We start from the raw sequence: 24,766 nt of genomic DNA on the forward strand, positions 1-24,766 counted from the left end.
ATAATATAGTATAATATAATATAATATAATATAATATAATATAAATTATTATAATATATGATAATATAATAAAATATAAATTAATATAATATAATATAGTATAATATAATATAATATAATATAATATAATATAATATAATATAATATAATATAATATAATATAATATAATATAATATAATATAATATAATATAACACAATATAAATTTATATAAAATAATATAATTTAAAAACATACAAGTTTGGCTATTGTTTATGCGCATAATTACACTTATTGTAATTCTACACAGCACAAAGCTCAGGTCATCACATTTAACTGCGTTAGATTAAATCCCCACGATAAGACAATTAATCAATAATTGTGAAAGTCCTACTTTCAAATCAGCTCTGACCAAAGTCATCATTGCACATTTGTGCCCTGCACCCTGCTGGTCAGTGCCACGGTCAACAGTTTGCTCTGCTTGGTTTTATCAGCGTGACAGAAGGAGGACACATGGCCGAGCGTCCGTGCCAGCAATCCTCAGTGTTTGAGCCCGTTCAACACTGCTTCAGAGAGTTGGCCTTTCAAATCCAAAATCATGTTTAAATTGGATTGAAGCGGGCATGTTTAGTTTCCATTACAAAAGCCCAGAAAATGAGCATTTATTTTATATAAACATTCACTAGACTGGCATTGCAGATAAAGAAGACACTGGGCTTCAGGAAAGTGTGTTTGTGTGCCAAGATTTTCGCCATTAACTCATTCCGTTTGCTCTGGATTAAGTTTAATTGGTTTTCTAAATATAATCAAACATTAAAGGGGGGAGGGGGAAGCATATGTTTGGATTATTGTAATCCAAATCTTTCATTTCCTGTACAAACACCCCGTTGGCGAGAAAATGAGAGGGCTTCGAATGACCTTTAGCTGTTTGGGGCATGTGGGGAAAGTGATTTGGAGTATTAGTTTGATGAGATGCGCAACGCTGGAGGAATTGCTGCTTGATGTGTTTTGTTGTGTTGTGGGAGCGACTGACACTAAAGCTATTTTAACACTTGGTTGTTTTTGTTTTAAAATGCACAACTTTTGCTACGGTATTCATCCATATTACTACAGTTTGAAAACCATGAAGTTTCTGCTTAGATGACCAAAATGGTCACTTTCAATCCTTGATTGGCTCGTTTGTACCATTGCATCTCCCTTATTCATCAAGCTCCTCTCATGTAACATTACACTGAGTTTTGTTTTGTAATTGTGATCACTAGAAAAAGATACAATTGATTATAAAATGTGTCTAACGGTATTCAAGTACAGTAACTGAATGATAAAAATAATTTAATAAAAATTAGCTCTTGTTAAAATTACAAATAGTACAGTTAATATATATATATATATATATATATATATATATATATATATATATATATATATATATAATTGATTTTACAATTAATGTCTTATTTATTAACTTTGCAGACAGTTTTGCACTATATTTTGTACTATATTTTGTACTACTACTTTGTAATTATATAGTCACTTCTATTTTCAGATTGTTGTCTTGTTCTATGCTAAACACATATAACATATACATTTCTTTTTGTTACACAAGATGCTGTATGTAAGTTTTTGACTCTTCTAAACCATAAAAATACCATAATATGTTTGCAGATGTTTAAGAAACATGGCAAATGAATAAATCTGTTTATCTGAAAAACAGTGCTGTAGTTAGTTATTCTGCTTTGAAAATGTGCGTTACTTGCTGTAACCCTTGCTTTGGTTCTTTTAACCTGCCCAATAACCAGTTATATTTCAGCAACCCAGGTTGCCTTGGTGAAAAATTCATTCAGTCAGGATGCGTAACTGAACATGCGTGACTGAAATGCGACCTCTGATGGACAGTAGCAGACTCCGAAAAGAGATGCAGATTCAGAGTTTCACATGAGGTTTTTAATATAATATAAATATTACGAACGTAAACATTAGATGAGCAGGTTACATTGTAAACCCGTGTATTAACAACATGCTACATGACGTGATTTGCAGTGATGAGCAATTGGGCTGTTTGCACCAGACAAAGCAAGATAGAAATTTAAATACAGCCATTCAGAAGCACGGAATATGCACTCACTCACCAAATGGTAAGGTCTCTAATCTAATTAATACAAATTAAACCTCTTTAATTTTATTAGATGTAGTTGCTGAATCGTTGATAGTGCTAGTTCTGATAGTGATAGTTCTAATGTCCAATTGAAATGTTTTTTTTTTTTTTCAAGATCTGAGGTGTACTACTTCTGCTTTCAGTAGTAATAAATGTCATGTAAAATGGCATTCAAACTCGCATTGTTAGCATTTAACACTAAATAAAGCACATACGGTGTACCTGAGGGGATCATTGTCAGTTTGTCCTGTTGTTCAGCTGCAAGAAATAGAAGCCGTTTCTAATATATCAATTCGAGGTGTTGGTTAGAACAAATACTCTTTTTTGGTTAGGACAAAAACCGTTGCTTTTATTTAAAACACGATTTAAGTCAGCCATTAGGCTCGATAGTTGGTATAGTCAGACTCGCTCTTTTTGGTCCTCTCTCCAACAGATTCTGGCAACCTGCGCTTGCATTTGTTTTCATCCAGGAATGTACAATGGATCAAAACAATTGGTTTTGGTTAGACCATCATTACACTGGGGTTTGCTCTAATACTGATTGGATAATAGAATGATTGTTAATGGTGTATTAGAATTGCATCTAATTACATCATCTGCACATGCTCCTCCAGAAGTTTGTTTATAAAACATCGCTAAGTTCAGTTTAGTTTTCAGTAAGAGTCAGGGAAACGTCTTAAAGTGGAAACCTTGCAATATGCTTTGTGTTTTATTGAATAATAGAGCTGCTTTCAGATTCTGCTATGTGTTTTTAATCATGAGATGTTTTCTGAAACATAGTGGAAACACCAGCGTGGGTGAGGAAAATATTCATTTTAAAACACCGGATTAAAATAAAAACGCACCAGCGTAAATGTAGCCTCAGTGTGTGTCTGCGAGTGTGTGTCAGCAGGGAACAGCGTTGGTCTGTTTGCATGTGCATGTGTTCATCGCAGACATGTTCTACATATTAATGAGACTCGTCAGTGTGTGTGTGAGTGTGTTCTTTTGTTTGAGGAATTCCTCTGAGTGTGTGTATTTGTGTGTGTGTGTTTACTTGATCTATGGAGCATGGCAGGCTTCCTGACACAAACAGACATATGCTCCACTATGCATCTCACTGGAGGGCCACAAAGCTGTATCTTTGCAGAATCTTCACACACACACAAACACTCGCACAAACACACACACTCTGTTTGAAGCGATTCTGCTCACGATATGTGGCTGGGCACTCTCATCTCTCCTGGGTAGGCCACAGTTGCTTTTTGGCCTGTCACACTTTGTCTTCCCCTTGTATTTCCCCGGGTGAATAGGAAATGGCCACTGCAAAGGGAAAAATAACATCAGTGTTGGTAGTTGACAGGCTGCTCGGCCTCAAACTCTCTGGGACTAAAAGCAGATGGGCAGTCAGACACAAACACACTGCATTTTTTTTAGACTTGACCGGCTCGGCCCTCACATGCAGTGGTGAAATATGATAGCGCTGGAATATTGATGGATATTCCAGGATGTATTGCACTGATTTCATTTTTAGAGAAAATGTTATGTCATTGTTTACTCACCCGTATATCATTTTAGAATCTGGAAAAAGTATTAAATAAATAAATACGTTTTTAAAAGTAGGTATTTCGAGGAATAACCAAGCTACATTGCATACAATGGATTTGAATAGGCACTAGGGTTGTCAAGCATAAAATGTCTCAGTTTTCTGGACACACACATTGAATTAAACCTTACTTAATTATAGTGGTGTGCAAAACTTTTAGTAATATTCATTCATTTATTCTCTTTTCGGCTTAGCCCCTTTTTTAATCAGGGGTGGCCACAGTGGAATGAACCACTAACTTATCCAGCATATGTTTTACTCAAGCTTCCAACTGTAACCCATCACTGGGAAAGTGGCCAAGCTGAGGCTTGAACCGGTGACCTTCTTGCTGTGAGGCGACAGCGCTATCCACTGTGCCATCGTGCCATCCTCTTTTAGTAATAATCATGTTTTAAAATAGTATTTAATTTCCTAAATTAACTTCATATACCAATAGTCTAAATCATATAAAACATTCATTTTAAATAATTTAGTATTTGTACTGTCTTAATATTATAAAGCTTAAATGCTCAATTAAGTGAGCTATTAGGTTTTAACTAAGTTTTAAAAAGTTTTAATGATTGGCATTAGCTTGCCATAATTTTGCCAAGTACAATGCAATCCTGGATTAATATTACTGTTGATCCTTAACACCATTTTTGTTAATAAATGTAATCCATACCTATTCTCTACCCCTAAACCCAACCACAACTGTAAATTATTCCCAAAATCAGAGGGGAATAATAGCTGGATATGAATCTATATGTAGAAGTGCATAAACCTAACCATAAGCCTAAATTTAACATAAAAGTAAACATAGCTCTCAATTCTGATTGGCTGATTGGAATGTTGTTTAAGGATCAACATAGATGTTAATTCAGGAACATGTCCTACTTGGTGAAAGCAGATTGACTACTGGACTGATTATTCTTATTACCACATTGGCAGGTAATTTACTTAAGCAAAATGCACCTAATTTAGAAGAGCCCAGGAAATAAGTCTTCATTTTTTATATTGTTTTCTTTGAAAATATATATTATATTTGTATCTGAAATGCAATAAACACTAAGTAGGATTTTTTTTCTTTGCAGCATACATGAATGAAACTTTTAAACATAGCATGCAATCTAAAAGAAAGCTTAGTTTGTAGGTTTATCAAAGAAAATCTGACCAGGTTAGGTTCACAGAGAAAGTTACCACAGTAACTGTCTCTGAGTTACCTCCCTTTTGGATATAGGCTTGACTTTTCTCACTCTTTGAATTTAACAAACCTTCTGTTCTGATATGGAAAACTCAGAGTTTCCCTCATTTTAGAGTTAACATACTCAGTTTACACTTAACCTTCTTTCTGAGCCACTTGTGTCAACAGATCACAGTAGACCAACACACCAAACCCAGAAAAATGTGTAAAAATATTCTATCAATATCGTACAGCTTAATACCTGTGTCCATTTTTTAATTTCACTAAGTGTGAAAGTGCAGCATGGACATTATTCCAAATAACTTATTTGTTGTCCCACAGAAAATAAAGTTGTGTTGGTTTTAAATGACGTGAGGCTGAGGTTAAATTATGACAGAAGCCTACTTTTAATTTGTTGTACACTTCACCAATATCATACAGATTGATAACCGTGTTCATTATTTCATTTCACTAAATGTGAAAGTGCAGCTTGAACATTATTCTAAATAACTTATTTGTTGTTCCACAGAAAATGTTGTGTTGGTTTTAAATGATGTGAGGCTGAGGTTAAATTATGACTGAAACCTACTTTTAATTTATTGCACACTTCACCTCATGTCTTACGTAGAAATCATTTCCAACAGGTGTTCCCTTTGTTAAAAACAACTCAAAATTTAATTTCTGCTTTCTTTTATCAGTTCTTTTGCCACAAAAATGGAGATTTGAACTCTCTGTGTTGCCACTTGTGTGTTTGGGTGTGATAGTGTGATTTGTAATGCTGCCTCATCTGGGAGTTGGTAGGGGAGCTCGTGTGAAGCGTTTGTCTTGAGGAGATTAGCGCCGACTCTTCCCTAAAGGCACTGATTGTTTTTTTTTCTTCCACAGAGCCTCCCTGCCTGGCTGAGCTCGAGCGAATCCAACTGCAAGAAGGAGCCAAGAAGAAGTCGGGTAAGAATGAACACTCTGCCGAGACCTGCTGTTCTGTCTCGGGAAGCACAAATAAAGGTGGAACAAAGGGAGAGTTATATAGAACGTACACGATAAAAGAACACAAGAGAAAAGGTGCAGACTCTGAAAGACACTGGTAGTAATGGAGTTTGATTTACTGTAGGTGGAATTAGCTGTGATCAGGTGTGTGGATTATAGCGCCGTTGTAGTGCTGCATGTTTGGCTGCAGTCATTTCAAGACTCTCCAAGGACGTGCTGCAGATGCTACAGCCAATCAGACGCAGCCAATGTACAAACGTCCCTCAATGCCTGCCAAGAATCAGCAATACAATACTCAACAGAAGAAATCCATCAGTTTTAAAAGACTGACACATTATTATCTTGGAGGTAGATTTGATTTATTTTAAATGACACCATGAGAACAAAAGGGACAGTTTGTGGAAAATTGTTGCACAATTGTTTTATAAATTTTCATAATTTGCTGAAAAATTAATGTGGCTTTATAATCTTTAAGATAATTACGATTTTTCATGAGGGCAAGACAACCAGTCAGTCATATTAGATCGACCACCATGAGCAATTCAAATGCAAATAGACAAAATTGAGTCCAGAACTCAATGTTTTCAACTGTTTCACTTTGAAATACGCCACAACAGAAAGAAAAAACTTTAACAGCTGCTTTGTTTAGACATTTTTTTTATATCAGTTTCAATATGTAATATAATGGGTTGAATGGGTTTTCTTAATTAGAAAACATATGATTACACATAAAGATGGAAAGGAATTCTGGGTATAAGAAATTCTAAAACTACAAACTGTTAAAATGTTTAATGCATTAATTGTTAAATCACGAAGAAATAAAAGTTTATTTTGTACACTAAAAAAATCACTTGAAAATTTTCCCTTTTTGTGAATTCATGGTTTATAGTTACTGTAAATGTTGATTAAAATGTCAATTGTTTTTTTTTTTGTAACAATATTTGGTTGAATAAAGTTAAATGATTTTCAGTCACAGCAAATGAATCCATTAAAATTCTGATCAATTGTAACTTTTTTTCTGGAAAAGAGGGAAATAGATTTTTTAGTTTTAATTTTGAAAAAATGCAATCAGACTGTTTTTCTCAAACCCATGCTTAATTAAACTAATAAATCCAGAGAAACTACGAATTTTCAAATGGTCTTATCTTTGTCGACTGTCAGGCCACCGGGAAATATCCAGCTGCTCCCAATGGCCAGTCTGCTCCTGCTCACTGGCCACTTTATTATGTACACCTGTCCAACTGCTCGTAAACGCAAATTTTTAATCAACTGGCAGCAACTCAAGAACGTTGCCTGGTCTGATGAGTCTCGATTTCTGCTGTGACATTTGAATGGTAGGGTCAGAATTTGTCAAAAACAACATGAAAGCATGGAATCATCCTGCCTTGTATCAACGGTTCAGGCTGGTAGTGGTGATGTTATCATTTCTTGGCACCCTTTTGGCCCAGTAGTACCAATTGAGAATTGTCAACGCCAAAGCCTACCCGAGTTTTGTTGCTGATCATGCAGTTAGGTGTACCTAAAAAAAACACAAGCAAAATGAATTGCCAGAATTTCGTCAAAATACCTCCAAGTTTTATTGTATTTTGTAACTTTATGGCAAATACATGAAATTATATGATATGTATACGTTTTCCACCTTACCTGATTTATATGTCAACGGCTCAGTATGATGTCATCGACAGTGGTGATATTTTCAACAGTTTGGGCAGTGCGTGGACTACCACTCCCCACCATATGACACTGATCCAGTGCGATTAATTTTTCGGCCACAAGTAATCCAACCTAACTTTTGTCCAGTTTTTAGTCGAAAATTCACGAAGGAAAATGCGAAGCAATGTAGCCTTTCATTTCTAGTAAACCTTTGATGAAACTCTTATCTTCATTCCAAAACACCCTTTTTATTTAAGCTTTATGCAGCTAAAAATAAATATGTCATCATTACGTCATCACCAGTCATTGCCAAGAAAAGGAAATAAAAGGGTTATTCCTGTTCGTAATGTATTTATTCTTATTCCTGTAGTATGATAAGCAGTCTTATTTTTGTGTGATATTATTACTTTTATTTTTATTTTTTTTGGAGAAACAGTGTTTATACACACATTAGGTACACCTTACTGATACCGGGTTAGGCCCCCTTATGCCTTCAGCACTGCCTTAATCCTTTGTGGCATTGATTCAACAAGGCACTGGAAATATTACTCAAAGATTTCGGTCCATATTGACATGGTAGCATCAGGCAGTTGACGCTGCAGATTTGTCAGCTGCACATCCATGATGCAAATCTCCCATTCCACCACATATCAAAGGTGCTCTATTGGATTGAGATCTGGTGTCTGTGGAGGCCATTTGAGTAATTTGAACTCATTGACATGTTCAAGAAAAAGGTCTGAGATGATTCACGCTTTATGACATGGCGCGTTATTCTGCTGGATGTAGCCTTCAGGAGATGGATACACTATGGTCATAAAGTGCTAGCCAAGGTCATCAACAATACTCAGGTAGGCTGTGGCGTTGACATGATGATCAATTGGTACTAAACTGTGCCTGCAGTTTTTGAAATACTCGGACCAGTCCACATGCTGCCATGTGATTGGCTGATTAGTAATTTGCATTAACAAGCAGTTGGACGGGTTTACCTATTAAAATGGCCGGTGAGTGTGTGTATAGTTTTGTTTATATGCAATCCTTATTCAAGTTCTGCAGTACACTGTCACCTTCACCAGCCTTACTTAATTTATGTTCTCATAAATAAATTAAAAAATACCAAAACATAAATACAGTCCAACTGAATTATGGGTCAAAAGAATCACCCGTGTCTGTTAAGATGCACCATCACACCCTGAATTGTTGAAACTGCCTGCTAAAGATTGAATGCGCGAGTCCATCACAGGGTTAAATCCAGCTTTTCACAGCACAATAGATCATGATGATTATGCGGACATATAGTATATATTTATTACTCTGCACAGTTGGTTTTTATCGCACATCATGATTCGAGACACTGCAGACAGAAACCCAGCCCTCAACCCTCGCCAAGGTTACATTTTATGCATTACAATGAGCAGCGTCGCTCCAATGTCACATGATTTACAGCAATATGCTAACTAGTGTGCAATGTCACCCTTGATGCAACATTCAGGATATGAAAATGCATGCAAAACACACACACACGCACACTGTGGCTTCTCAAAATGCGCATGTCTGTGTGTTTCCTCTCCTTATTTTGGGCTCAGATACATACATTCCCAGCTGTGATGAGGACGGCTTTTACAGGAGACTGCAGTGTGACAAGAGCAGAGGGGAGTGTTGGTGTGTGGACCAGCATGGAGGAGAGCTAATGGGCTCCAGAATCCATGGCAACCCCGACTGTGGTGAGCACGAGCTCAACTCACACACACACACATATGCCCGAATACACACTAACACACACAAAGACAAACACACATACACAGACGTAGGTTGGCATTTGTGATTTATGAGGACTCTCCATAGGTGTAATAAATTTTATACTATAAAAAAACACCTATTATATGGCCTCACCCTACCCCTGAAGACATACCTCTTAGCAAATATGTGGCGAAATGAGAAATGTAATGTGAAAAACTATTAAATGTGATTTTAAACAGTTTTAAATTTCGAGGACACAAGGCATGTCCTCGTTAATCACCTACTGTAAACATTGTGAAACCTATAGGTCATACAGATGTCATTATACAAATGTGTGTCCTCATAAACAAACACACACGCATTGGGTTTCTGTGAATTTCACAGACTTATACTGACCAATCTATAATTTCTTCGGTGAACCCAACCTTACCCCTAAACCTACCCCTACATCTTTCGATAAACATCCTATAGAGTTTTTAACAATTTTTCTCTTGTACAATGTCAAAAATCTCGGGTTTTACTATCCTTATGGCACATGCACAAACGCACACACACACATGGAGGACAATGCTCCTTCTGTAGCTACAGGGCTCAGGGCTTAGATCCACAGAATCATCAGTCACCCGTCTGACAGAAGACCAAGTGCTACATTCATTAGGCCAGGTTCATTTCCATTCCAAAAGAGCAGTTGTCTTGCAGAAATAAAGGTCTGTAAGATTAATTACTACTGGCTGCGACAGAGCTGCAGGTGATAAGAACAAATCCCCCGACTGGACATAAAATAGCGATTAAAAAGACCAACGTCAAAGTCACGCCTTCTGTTTGTTTATTGTCCTTGTGCCAGACGTGTATTGTTCAGCTTTTGTCGAGCGGAAATTGGTAAGCTTTCTTTGCAATATGGTGTACTGTAGACATATTTGCTTTATGCATTTTTTTTACAGACACATTCATATATATATATATATATATATATATATATATATATATATATATATATATATATATATATATAAAACTGTGCGTGTATACAGTACATGTGTTTGTGGGAAAGTCATGTAGAATTATGGCTAAAATGTCAAATGAAAAAATATAAGCAAAATATAGATTTATCAGATCAATAAATTATTTATAATTTTACAAATTTTTTTTCTAAAACAATATACATACATACATACATACGAGCAATATCACACAAGTACCAGTGCAATATGGCTGTATATTGGTATATTAGCACAAGGCCACAGTGTCCCACCAGTGACAACATACCGCACTTCTACTTATGTGATATTGCATTTATACAACAGTTCGATGGCATAATTGTGTATATAAAAAAGAAAATCAAACATGGAGAGTCTCAAAACCTTTTGAATGAGGAACTGCTTTTTTCCACCTGCTGACGTCAGAACAGCAGAAACCATTGGTAATTTACAAATGTCACTTTAGAGCTAGTATTTGAATGATTCTCTAGCGTAATGTCTAAAATGATGACAAAACAGGTGATTTTTGCTCACATTTTAAGATTATAAGGCTGAACGGCTTGAAATGATATCAGTCTAGAGACATTTTCTAGTATTTCTCTGCTGTAATCAGGATGTCACAATAATTAACTCTGAAAAAACCAAAGCAAAGCAGACACTACCAGAAAACACTACCTGATTACTATGGTATAAATGCAGCACTACAACATACAAAAGAGAGTGATCAACTTAGAAAGTCACTTACCAGTTTAATAATGATTTGAAGGTGTAGCTAAAAATTATACTGACTTTTTTCCTCTAGGGCTTTTTATGTGATCTGTGTCGCCATCTAGTGGTAGAACATAGTTGCAACCTAAACAACTACATTCTCCCTTAAAAAAAGCCTCAAAAGTATGTTATGTTGTCCAACAGCCACAATATTAGTCAAACTAGTGAGCTTATTCATCTGCTGTCACTCTATGTGGGCGGAGTAATACACAAGAGTGAAGAAGCTGTTCGAGTTTTGATATTGCAGAATATTGCACAGCTATCAACCAATCAGATTCAAGAACCACAGAACATTTGTATAAACATACATACACACACACACACACACACACACACACACACACACACGTACATATAATTAGTTTTATTGATGACGTATTTAATCCAAAATCAGTAACCTAAAATAAATATTTAATATACCTTACACGTATTAAACTTGTCATATGTATTTATTCAATTCTTCTAAGACAAAAAAAGGACTGAAATACTACAAAAACATTTTTAAAAACTACTAAAATATAAAAACATATATGTATTGTCAGCACAGTGGCTAAGTGGTTAGCACTGTCGCCTCTATTGCTCTATTGGACTGAGATCTAGTGACTGTGGAGGCCATTTGAGTACAGTGAACTCATTATTATGTCAAGAAACCAGTCAGAGATGATTTGTGCTTTACATGGCACATTATTCTGCTGGAAGTAGCCATCTGAAGATGGGTACATTGTGGTAATAAAGGGTTTGCACAACAAGAAGGTCGCTGGTTCCATTCCCAGTTTGGGCCAGTTGGCATTTCTGTGGAGTTTGCATGTTCTCCCTGTGTTTGTGTGGGAACTAAATTGGCCGTAGTGTATGAGTGTGTGTAAATGGGTGTTTTCCAGTACTGGGTTGTGGCTGGAAGAGCATCCACTGTGTAAAATCTATGCCGGAATATTGGCGGTTCAGAGACTAAGCCGAAGCAAAATGAATGAACATATATGTATTTACAAAATAAAAATGTGCATGTGTCTTCTCATTTTCCAGATGAGGTGGTCACATACTCTGGAGATTTTGGCAGCGGCCTGGGATGGGAAGATGAGGAGGAGAAGGAGGCTGAGGAAAACGGCGAAGAGGCCGAGGAGGAAGAAGGGGAGGTGGGAGAGGTAGATGATGGTGGATACATCTGGTAGAAGGAAACACGATTCCCGCCTTGTTCGACGTAGCTTTCTGTGGCCCATTTCTACAGAGGCAGCTCTATCTTCTGACATTAAATGGTGGAGGGTCGGTCATCTTTATACTGCACTCCAAACAGCATTGACTCGGGGAGGGAGGGGGGAAGGGCAGCTCAGTTAGTATTAGCTGTAGTGAGATAACGGTTTTGGGAACGAGTTTTCAATTATTGGGCTTATGAATACTTGTGAAACATCATAATTTTTGTTGTAAGTGCAAGAGTTTTCTCTTGAATCAGTCTCTAGCATCTGCAAACACAAGCTCAGAATTAGGCGCTTGATAGGTGTGATGTGATGCGTTCTTTCTTATGCAAGTCTAATAAATACATACTCTCATCACTATACATTCGGAAATGATACCTGTTAAGTCTAACTTTTTAAAGTATGTATATAAAGGTAGACAGGCTTCAGGGTCTAACCTGTTTCATTAGATATTTTGTCGACCATCAGCAACTGCTTTCCATGAGCAATGAGACTGCTGCTAAATGTTTTTGCTGTTAAAGTTTATGTAAATTGTTTTAAAAGTGTCCTATAAATGGTTAAGCTTATACAAACTCGGATTATAAGAGAGACAAAGAGACACAAATTCCAAAAACTAGCCTGGTTAGCTTAGCTAAGTTTGCTAAAAGTTGTTTAACTTAGCTAATGCTACGCTACAAGAGAAAAATTCTTTAAACTAGCTGAATTAGCTTAGCTGAATTTGCTAGCCTTTACAAAAAAAGATATAAACTACACAAAAACAACTTAGCCAAGTTAGCTTAGCTAAAAAAAACAATACTATACAACAAAACGGACAAAAAGACACAATAAATTTTAAGAGCTTGGTTAGCTTAGAGCTGTAAAGAGACAAACACAACAAGCTAAATTGGCATGGCTCAAAAAAGCTAATACTACACTACAAGAGACAAAAACTCCACAGAACTAGCTAAGATTGCTTAAATTAGCTGAAAAGCTAATTATGTTTGCTAAAGTCTCAGCTGCATATGTTTTGTTCTACATTGAAGCAGACGTAGAGGTAAATGTATTGCGATAAAACCTTCATCTGTGTATCTGAAGACATATTTCTCCACACTCACAAACCGCAACCGATATTAGGCTACTTGCCAGAAACACACAATGCACTTCTACAAGACGATCCATGTCCTAAAGGCACTATTTTTTCTCGTCTTTTGTGTAATAATCCACTGAAACCAGAGACGGCAAAGCATTATATTTTCATATAAATTACGTCTCGATGCAGTAGCTTATTCCCTCACCCCGCCGTCCAAATCATTGTTTTCTTTGAAATGGACAGTAATAAATCCTGAGATATGCGCGCTCTGGTTTCATATGTCTGTCATAATAGAATTTGCTTATACTCCACTAGGTCAGGCTGTAATACGGTACTTCTGATGCAACGCGGCTATTATAACAAGCCAGCGTATGGATGAACAGGAGAGGCAGGAATGAGCTTTCGAAAATGCAATCTGACATATTCTCTCTCATGCACCCAAAGGGACCAATCTGTCTTTGCAGATGTCTTCTAATCAGATGTTCCCATCATTTGCAGTGAAAGATGTGTTGGCTGTAATGTTCCTAGGTGTAAATCTGGAGCTGCGAGGATTTAAAAAAAAGTAGAATACATGACTTTTGCAGCACAAGATATTTAAAGCATCGGTTTTAGAGGGTAAAATGCTGTGGAATAAGAGCAGCAAGCTGAAACTGTAAAATATGTATGAATTACAAACTCGATGTGCTATGATAATTCACCCTCTAAGCTCCACATATGTACGAGAAAACGCATTTGATATGATAACATCTCGACGTAAACACATTCATCAACGTACAGAAGAAGAATATATATCCTCCAAATGTCATTGAGATGAATCTCCTATATCAGCATCATAGGCGATAGCACCTTGCTGGTGTGTGTGTGTGTGATGGAGTGGAAAGAAGGCCTGCTCATTAAAAGTCAATGTCCTGATGTCAGGAGTCTGCTAACAGTGATGTTAAACCACTTGGACTTAGTGTATGATTGTATTGTACTGTACATGCCATTATTATTGTAAATACTTGGATTTTAAGGATTAGCACACATATTTACGCTGAGTTGCAGTATATTTGCATTTAGTTGCATGTTTCTTTGTCCGAGTGTGTCATCTTTCTTGCCTGAATATGATTAAAGGCACTGGGCCCCAAGTGATGTTCTTTTCTTCTCCTAATTATTCCCAAGGCTCTGCGATATGCTAATTTTTGGGTGATAGCGCAGACATGAGAAAACAAATCTTTTCAACCCACTTTTAAACATTTTTCTTCTGGGACAAGTGCAATGTATTATGACTATACCAAAAATACCCAACAAAAAAAAGAGATGTAAGTCACTCAAGGGTTCAAAGATGGAGGATTATGAACTAAATGTTAACTAGATGTCACTGACTACTTTTACGTGGACATCAGTAATCAAATTATTTGCCGTAATCCTGATAAGACGATAAAATGATTAAGGCGTTTGCTTGAGTTGCTCGCTGAATGAGCATTCCTTTCATGATCTTGTTTTACATGTTATGACACATAAATCAATTAATTTGCATCACCGCAATATCCACATTTCATCCAGAGTTTTATGTCATTTCACAAATAACTGAAAAAACAGCAAATTGGTCACAACACTTGCAAATATGCATGTAACACAACGGAAATGTTTCTAGGGTACCTAGATACATGACGGATCCTGCTAAAATATGGATGTGTTATTATGCCGTGACTGTTTGAAAGGTGAGTTTTTTGATTACATGACATAAGCAGGGTCTGTCATGTTTTTGGGTCCCCTTAAATAATTTCCGTTGCGTTACGTGGATATTTGCAAGCGTTGTGACCAATTTGCAACGTGTTTCTTCAGTTTGTGTTGTGACCAATTTGCAACACGTGTGCTGTCAAATTGATGAAGGCCGTTTCTTTATTTGCTGGTGTTTTTTGTAATTGCATGTGCTTTCTTAAATTGCAGCGCGTTAATCTCTCATGGCCACTGTACAAACAGCCGTGTGTGAATAGACTGTCCTGTCGCAACATGCGTTGAAAATCTCACATGACGGAAATAGTTAGATTGCGGTGTTTACATGTCTGTACTGCACTTCAATAATGCAACTAAAATCGACATACTCCACGTCTTAATTCCATTTCTGTTTAGTTCGATTATGACCTTAATCGAATTAATCAAAAATCGCTGTTTACGCGGTAGAGACTCTTAGAGTATTGACTTAACGGTATTAAAATCGGATTATTAGTGTCCATGTAAATGTACTCACTGAGAGAATAAAAGACGCATTTAACATTGTTAAGAAGAAAATACTCTGCACAGTGAAACTCTCAAAACACTCTATTATGTTTATGAGTTTTTAAAAGCATTTCAAAGGGTTTTTGGGGTTTTAGCACTGGTTTGGGGAAGAAAATGTATTCTAATAAATAATAACATGCTAATAATGCTGTAAATTGAGATTCTGATATTAAGATAAAACCTAGATTTTAAGATAAAAATGAAAACATTATTGAACCAAAAATGTGAACTAAAAGATCAAAAGATAAAAATTTCTACATAAAAATAATGACATATAACAGAATGACTAAGACATGCTGTCATAATGCAGCATTAAATGTTAAAATTATGACAAGATGTTGATAATGCTAGCATGTTTTAAAATATTTACTTAAGGCCACTGAGAGAATCAAGTCTTGTGTAGCTGTGTGTAAAAGAAACCAAACCACAGTGGCTCAGTGGTTAGCACTTTGGCCTCACAGCAAGATGAGCGCTGGTGCGAGTCCCAGCTGGGCCAGTTGGCATTTCTGTGTGGAGTTTGCATGTTCTCCCCTTGTTCACATGGGTTTCCCCCAGGTGCTCTGGTTTCCCCTACAGTCCAAAGACATGCAGTATAGGTAAACTGGGTAAACAGAATTGGCCGTAGTGTATGTGTGTGAGTCCGAGATGGTATTGGTGTTTCCCAGTACTGGGTTGCAGATGGAAGTGCATCCTATGCATAAATCAGGCTGAAATAGTTGCAGTTCATTCCGCTGTGGCGACCCCTGATAAATAAGGGACTAAGCCGTAGAAAAGTGAATGGCTGTAACTCAGAAATCAGCATTACAACACAATATCATGATGAAATCCAGTGGTTTTATGCCCAAACCGGTAAGTAAATAAGACTAAAATCATTTTGAACAAACATATTTTTATTTCGTTAAACTGTTTAAGAATTTATAAACATTTATATCCTAAATCGTTTTATAAAATAATACATAATTGTTTACGGCTGAAGAATGTCAACAGCATTTTTTAACCTACACTGACCAGTCATTATGATCACTTGCATGTGTCTAATAAAAGCTCAGTTTAGGCAGCAAAAGGAATTGAAGTCTGATTTTCTGTGAGCTTTAATCAAACTTATACACATAACTTTGTTTAAATATAATTCTATCGCTTTTTAATTCATTTTTTCTATCTTAAGCATCACAGTTTATACCATCTGCATATTTATTTTATTAGTAGTATATTTTGGGGACTGATTAAAGCTTGCTCTGAATATTTTGTAGTCTCCATACCTTCCTCACATCCTCCACTGCACTGTCTAAGACATTAAACACAGCAGCGTCTCCAGTTTGAGCAAAGCGTCTGAGCAGAGGCTCCAGAAGAGTCACCGGGATGCTGAAGTTCAGGTGTGGATACGTCACTTTTGCTGCATAGTCTCGAGTGTTGCTGGACACAATACCTAATAATAGGATATATAAGATAAAACAGCATATTTAAGTATAATTCTGCTCATGAACACGTGATTTAGTCAAGATATTGTCAGGAGGACTGGTTTGCTGTGATTCAAGAAAAATATTTAATGGTCATGTGGCGCCGCCTTCTGGCTAGAGAAATTATTGTATATTTAATCTCTACTACACTGTAAAAAGCGTTTAGTTCACTTTACTTTAGAAAAGCAAGTAAACTAGGTGCTTTAAAATGATTAGTTAATTTCATGGTTACACTTTAAAATAATGATCCATTAGTTAATGTAGATTATGTATTTCCTAACATAAATTATTAGTAACAGATATATTTTGGTATTTATTCATCTTTGTGAGTTAATGTTAAGTTAAATAGCGTTCGTTCATGTTACTCACAGTGCATTAACTAATGTAAACAAGCACAACTTTGGATTTTATTAATGCATTTGTTATTGCTGAATGATTAATAAATGTTTTTTAAGATTTTTTGTGCTTAGTTAATGTTAGTAAATACAATAACCAACATCAATTATTCTAAAGTGTTCATGTGCACACTTAAATTAAATCAACTTAACAATTCCAAGTTAAAAATGGATTTACTTCAGCTAAAGTCAACTTTTCACTTTGAAGCAGTGGCGGTTCTACACCAGAGTAAATGGGGGCCAGGCAGGGACCACTTGTGCTTTGAGGGGGCACACTTTAACATACATCACAAACTACTTATACAACTTTTCAAAGTCTTTTTTTGACGCATCACTCTGCAGTCTTTATAAACAAGCTAATTAAATAACGTAATTAAAATAAACTTCCATGTTAATTTATTTGGCAAGTAACTTTGTATTGTAGGATTTTTAACATTCAAGTACATCAAGGCACATTTTTGCACCTGTAAACTTTAACAGATACAGTTAAAGTCAATTTATTTTGCCCTCACATTCATTTAAAATAATGTTTCTCAAGTGATCTTTAACAAACCAAGAACATTTTCACAGTATTTCCTATAAAACAAAAAATATTATTCTGAGGTCATAATAAATCTTATTTCTTACAGTTTTGTCTTGAATAAAAGCAGCTTTTAATAATAAAAAAAAAAACAGTTTTAAGGTCGGTATTATTACCCCCTTTAGGAAATATATAAATATTTGTGATTGTCTACACAACAAACCAGTTATACAATAAAGACTCATTATTCTTTCCTAATTAACATAACCTAGTTAAGTCTTTAAATGACACTAATCTAAATTAACAGCTATCGTGCAGAATAACTTGTAAAATATTATGCACTGTCATCATGGGAAAGACAAATAAGTAGTTAGAAATTAGTTAAACTATTATGTTTAAAAATGTGTTGTAAATAAATCATGTGTTTTATGTCTCTACTGAAAACAAAAATGAATAGTCAAAACTAAATGAGTTGAATATTTCTTTTACATGAGCGTGACTGAAAACTACATTATATTAATGCGTTACATCTATTCTCTGGTACTTGCCGACTGTTTGTAAATTCAAGACTGCATTTCCTAACGTTAAACTATGTACACTCAATTTCTGATCAATATTTGATCAATATTTGACTTCCTATATTAAAAGTTTTAAAATCGCTATTGAAAACAAAAGTCTAATATAAACAACTGGACATTTCGATAGTTTTTCACAACATGAACATTACTGAAGTTTAATTTTGTATCACCTGTGTCACTTTGGGGCTTAACTTCTGACGAATGTAAAAAAACTGATGCGCGCAGCATTGTCACTGACAAAAGTGAAGGGAAAGCAGAGAGAGCGGGTTGGAGAAAGTCTTATTTGTTTTATTTTGGCTAGAATAAAAGCAGTTTTTAATTTTTTAAAAGCTATTTTAAGGACAAAATTATTAGTCCCTTTAATCTATATATTTTTCGATAGTCTACAGTACAAACCATCTGTATACAATAACTTGCCTAATTTCCCTAACCTGCCTAGTTAACCTAGTTAAGCCTTTAAATGTCATTTTAAGCTGTACAGAAGTGTCTTGAAAAATATCTAGTCAAATATTATGTACTGTAATTATGACAAAGATAAAATAAATCAGTTATTAGAAATGAGTTATTAAAACTATTATGTTTAGGAATGTGTTAAACAGAAATTGGGATAAAAAAATAAACATGGGGCTAATAATTCAGACTTCAACTGTATCTGTAATATTTTTGTAGTATTTTATACATGGTTTACGGGGTGGAAATGTGTGTGCACCAGTCCCACGCAATGTTTTTATCTATAAAAAACAAACTTGACAGGAGATTGTACGCAGTAAATTCTAAGTAAACATATCTAAATTAAATATTGACTTGATTGAACTACTTTAAATAATTATATGAGCCTTATCTGAGCCATAATTCATTATTAATAAATACACCTAAATTTATTCTAGTGTTTGTTCACTTTTAGGAAGTTTTCTATGCAAATTTTAGAAATCAGACCCCTGATTACCTAGTAATTCCCCGGTGTCAGAACGAATCACAGCACCTCCGCTGGCTCCTGACTGCACTGCACATGTGGTCTGCAGCATCACAGGCTGAGACTGATGGGTAATGACTCTGGATAAGATACCTGAGGTCAGTGATGGGCCGCAGCGGCTCCCTAAAGCTCCATAACCCACAACAACCACATCCTCACCTAAGCAAACACAACAGCAATATGTCAGCCGCTTCACAGGGATAAAAACACTTTGTTGAATACAAATTCTAAATTATGAGAGAAAAAAAAGGCAAAATTGACAAAGCGAAATTATGACATATTAAAAGATTTAATAAAAAGTTAAAATGATGATATGCCACATAATTCTAAGAGGAAAATGAGTATACAACTTGATAAAAATGAGGTGTCATATACAATTAAATGAAGCCATATTGTGATATACAGTCAAATTATGAAATACCCAGTTAAAGTCAAATCCTAATGATTATAAAAAATAATAAGATACACTTAGATTAATACCAAGTTATTAATGTGACACTGACAAGTCTCGTACTGGTCCTTTTTTGTCAATTATAACATTTTTAAACTCATAATTAAGGCTTTATGATCTACATTGTTTTTGTATTAACTTTGATTTAAATTTTACCTCATAATACATTTATATGTAGTAATTTAGATTTTATTTAGCTCATAACATCCCCTGCCATAGTTTTGTGTTTGTGATAATTGACATTTTACCTCATAATTGACAGCATGTCATAATTTTTAATCATGCAATTTTTATCATAATTTCAACTCTTCAACATTTTACTTCATAAGTAACTTAATATGTCATCACTTGTACCTTCAATTGCATAATTATTATGCAGTATTTCATAATTTAGACTTTTAAGTCTTTTTAATCAAAGCATCTAAAAAAATCATACGACAGAAAAAAACATCAAATTTGAGTTTTAATAAAGCAGATTTGCAGCACATTACCTGTGTGAAAGTGTTTGGTAAACCGTGGTGTTCTTTTATCTGTGAGTGCCTCCTGAAGCTCCACTATAGCAATATCATAAGGAGATGATACCACTGATGAATACAGCACCTTACCACGTACTGTGTGAAATCTGATGAGGAAAAGTGTAGATATTACAACATATAAAATCTTAAATTAATATAGCACAAAATTCAATTTCTTTAGAACCCAAATTATAGGAACAAATCACCAAAAATGAAAACTTTGTAATTATTTACTCAACCTTCATTTGATGCAAACCTGTTTTGAGTTTAGCTCTGCTATTGAAGAAAAATTAAGACATTTTGGAGATTGTTGGATTTTAGTATAGGTGGCTATACTGTAGGTGTCAGCTATATTATTCCATATACCAACCTATTTTTAAATGCATTTTACAATATTGCATAAAAACTGCTTTATGGAAACAGCAAGATGCGGATAATTTATGAGCACATCTGAGAAGGATAAACTTTTATCTGATAAGTAAACATGCACATTTAACTACGATGGAAACACATTCACAGAATAAATTCCAGCATGTGCGTCAAAAAAAAAAAGTGCTTTTGTTTAAACAGGTCATGTGATAAACAAAAAATGGTGGCAATGGGACAAAATTAATGGACCAACGAGTGGACTGACCACATTGTTAAACATCTGACATGTTATTTTGGTCATTCTAAAAGCCTTGATTGTCTGCGCTCCCAAATGGTGATCTTGCCATTGCGCGTTCACTGAGTTTCATCTTCTGAGGCGCAAGTAAATTATAAGGAAAAGACCCTCAGTGGCTTCTCCTACCTCAGCAAATTCTATTTTTTCTTTTTAATATTTGGAACTGATATTTTATATATAGTTTATCAGGATGAGACTATTTTGTTCTCTTTGAGTCACTGGATGGAAATGGTGCATTATACACAAATGTTTTGTGCAATAATCCAGTTTTGTGCATAATTCTAATTCACATCTTTGGATGGAAACATAGATAATTGCCACATACGTCCAACATTATATAAAATATTTATGTGTTTAACAGAACAAAGATACCCATAAAGGTTTGGAAGCAATTAAGGGTGAGTAAATTTTTAATTTAACTTTTTAAGGGTGAACTATCTTTTGTTAGTTATGCAAGTACCTTCCTCCACTGTTAACTTTGACTGTAAGCTCAGACTTCTCATCCACCACGTGCCTGCATGTCAGAACCAGATTTTGGTTTAGCAGCACGCCAGAACCCCACAGCCAACCAGTCTCGACAAGCACAACTCCAGGGTAAAGCTCCAGCCCTGACCCTCGGTTTGCAGTTAATGGAGCTTGAAGAGAGCCATTGACCAACTGTGAGGAAACACCAGTCAGTGTCTCCTTGATTGAGCCTTCAGTCTGAAGCATGTTTTTCAGAATAAGATGAACAGAACACACAAGAGTCAGTCCAATCCACTCCTCAGACTTCCAGCACAACGGTGAAGCGATCAAACCCACAAGGTAAGAGGTGCCACCTTTACTAATAAACACACCGCCTCCTTCAGTGCCAGGCAAGCAGCGGGCATCAGTCAAGATCAATGCATTCTCATCTCCTGCCAGATTACTTACTATACCTTTGCTAATCGTGTTCATGAAGAGGTCAGGACAGAGACCACCAAACGGAGAGCCGCATGCGATGACATGGCATCCTTTTTTGAGACTGCCACTCTTCATCCATGGAATTGTCTCTTTACAGGGGCAATTGGGAGAAGTTGGCACCTTTAAAAGTGCAAACCAAGTTAAAAACCTCGAGTCTTCTAGTACTTCTGTATCCAAACCACCACTGTAAAAGTCCCAGTTTTCTGGCCCCTTGAAGATTTTGTGAAAAGCATCTTGAAACTCCAGGCAGTTGATCAACATTACCAGATGAGCTTCTCGACGGCTCGTTTTGCGTCTGTCCGTCGGGTTTGCGCAAAAGTGAGTGTAATCTACAAACACTTTTGTTTTCTTCTTGAAACTTTCGGAGTACAATATCTTTGTGTCTTTCTTTATGGGCAGTGTGTCGTTTATAAAGCGTGAAAACACAATGCCACTACAGACAACAATCCCTGACTGGAAATGTAGAAAAACTCCACTGCAGCTCGTAGCTTTATTTTCAGATCCTGGTGTGAAGAGCTGTTCGGAGACTGTGACAACACAACATGCTTCTTCTGCTGTATTCATTTTCAATTAACCGGATAAACTGCCACAATAAACAATTTAGTTCAATACACAAATCTCAAATAAATAAAAACATGCTAACGTATAGAGTTTGTCGGTATTAACTACTTAGAGTTGCAAAAAATATCGTATTCTTCCTTTAATTCTTAGCAGCAGTAAAATTTATTAACGTTATATGAACTTATCGCTGATTTAAAAGCGTGCGCGAGTTCTCCATCTGCAGCGCTTCCTGGTGTAACTCCATTGGCGTGAATAAGATCACGTGATGACGTGTGCGCCCTCCTATTGGTCTTTACAAGTATCTGGTTGACAGCTGTCAGAGAGACCTAATAAAATAGATAGCTGTGTAAATATTGGCACATCAACAGTTGTCTGAAGTATTTTTGATTGATTGCAGTCCATTACATGCAGTTTCTTTCTATCTGTTTACATTTTGTGTTTACTCTGAAGTTGGAGTAATACAACGACTCGTTTTATAGAGCTTGTTGATTCGTATAACATTAATGACTAACATAGATGTATACACTCGATATCACATGCGCCGCCTCATTTGTACAGTGCTCCTAGGACAAAAGTCATAAGTAAATCTGAAGATGGGGACTTTAGCGCTGTGTACGGGTGTAGTAACGAGCAAAAAATAAATAAATAAAAAACATAAAAACTGAACATTTCGTGGGTAAGATTTTTATTTTTTTACATTTTTATATGTTATAAACTTTTGTGCTCAACAACAACTAACGTTATTGATGATACAGTCACTACATTCACTATAAGGCAAAGTAGCACCAACTGGCACTAAATACTCGGCTTATGCTCGCTTTGTTGAATAAAATAATCAAACAATTTAAATAAAATATGAAAAGACACTGATGCTAGAAACTTATTGTCGGCTAAGTGAACGAGTCGCTCGTAACGGGGATTCATTCAAACGAATCGCTCCCTTCCCTTCGTTAGTTTAAGAAGTGAAAGCGGGAGAGGGGGTGTTCCAGGACACAGATTAGATCAAATTTAACAGGGAAGGAGGATAATACACAAACACATGCTCTTTGTTGGCAATGCTCATGCGGTCACTTATTAATCAATGTAGAAAAGTAAAAAAATTATAATTCTCGTAATTGAAAAAAATATTTGCATACTGACCTCCGGGCAAACTCCTGATCATAGATATATGTATACGTGTATATATCTCTGGCTCTGGATGGCCAGTCCTCCACTGCAACTTGGTCCCGCATCCATTTCAAAGGACCGCCACCCTGTACTAAAACGGCAGCTCTATTGACGCATTCCTTCCAACAGACTACAACAGGGTAGGTGACATCTAATGTAAATATCTATAAACGACTGAAAGCAAAAGTTCCAAAGTCAAACAATCGTGATTGAATCATTCCGTCAGGTTTGTGTACTGTTCTGAAATAACATTTGGAAAATATTTTTTCTCAATACAATATTTTTTCTCAATACAAAATTTATTTCTTAATATTCATGTTACATTTGTATACTGAATAGAAGTTGGATTTGCGTTTAATATTCACCATACTTCACAAAGTCTAAAAGAGTTAATTTATAATGTAAAAGCATCGTTAAATATTTAATTTTAACTTGAATCGCATTTATGACTATAATTACATTATAACAGGTCTAGTTAATATAGAATTGCTTTGAAATGTGTGTGAGTAGACTCACTGGACACATGTGCTGTGACCTTTGTTCTTAAGGTTGTTCATAGCATATGATGTAAGCTTTTTATATTTTGTTTATGTAACCAGACATGTTTAATTGGCAGTTTAAATTGTGTGTTGATACAATGTTACTACTTTTGAGCTGTATAGAAACTGACAAGTGAACTGAACAGTGAACTGCCTATGAACAGTGGGTGACATTTTTTTAAAATAATGTTTCACATGTCTTAATCTATTTTATATAAGTCCCAGTAGGGCTGCACGATATTGGAAAAATTGAACATTATGATATTTTGTTATTCTGCAATATATAATGCTCATTATATACGAGTGCACCCCTCACAAATCTATCTTTTAAATTTAATATTAAATATTTTTAATAGGAAGCTAAACAATATTAGATAGATTAGCTAGTACTGAAGTCAAATCTGGAGCGAATCGAACAAAATAACTCATGATAACAGTATAAAAACGAGTACAGCCAAATTTATGTAATAGAAAAATATTAAATAC

General features: G+C 35.5%; 2 protein-coding genes across 6 annotated transcripts in view; one reads left to right on the forward strand and one right to left on the reverse strand.

The window, feature by feature from the left end:
- Positions 1-14,383, forward strand: part of spock2 (SPARC (osteonectin), cwcv and kazal like domains proteoglycan 2) — a 78,553-nt gene extending 64,170 nt beyond the window's left edge. Inside the window, exons 8-10 of the mRNA XM_087279499.1 lie at positions 5,764-5,826; positions 9,102-9,239; positions 12,021-14,383. Coding sequence (XP_087135625.1) covers positions 5,764-5,826; positions 9,102-9,239; positions 12,021-12,166 — 347 coding nt within the window. The 3' untranslated portion in view covers positions 12,167-14,383. The remainder of the gene's footprint in view (positions 1-5,763; positions 5,827-9,101; positions 9,240-12,020) is intronic.
- On the reverse strand, positions 2,811-22,841 carry tysnd1 (trypsin like peroxisomal matrix peptidase 1). Of its 5 annotated transcripts, none has more exons than XR_015505217.1 (6): positions 21,532-22,841; positions 20,384-20,514; positions 19,415-19,600; positions 16,778-16,944; positions 5,985-6,135; positions 5,264-5,859 (listed from the first exon to the last, which is right to left on the reverse strand). XR_015505217.1 is itself a non-coding variant. In XM_087278084.1 (5 exons), exons 1-5 carry the CDS (start codon positions 22,575-22,577, stop codon positions 3,269-3,271), a joined length of 1,698 nt encoding a protein of 565 aa, XP_087134210.1. In that variant the 5' UTR covers positions 22,578-22,841; the 3' UTR covers positions 2,811-3,268. The 5 variants fall into 5 exon arrangements, 3 of the variants coding, with proteins under 3 accessions (XP_087134210.1, XP_087134211.1, NP_001122182.1); XR_015505219.1 differs by having other exon boundaries at positions 5,269-5,863; XM_087278084.1 differs by lacking the exons at positions 5,264-5,859; positions 5,985-6,135 and adding an exon at positions 2,811-3,436.
- Positions 22,842-24,766: the final 1,925 nt, after the last annotated feature.

This window comes from Danio rerio, chromosome 13 (genome assembly GCF_052040795.2).
Source record: "Danio rerio strain M-AB ecotype USA chromosome 13, GRCz13ab, whole genome shotgun sequence".
In the NCBI taxonomy this organism is placed as follows: Eukaryota; Metazoa; Chordata; class Actinopteri; order Cypriniformes; family Danionidae; genus Danio; species Danio rerio.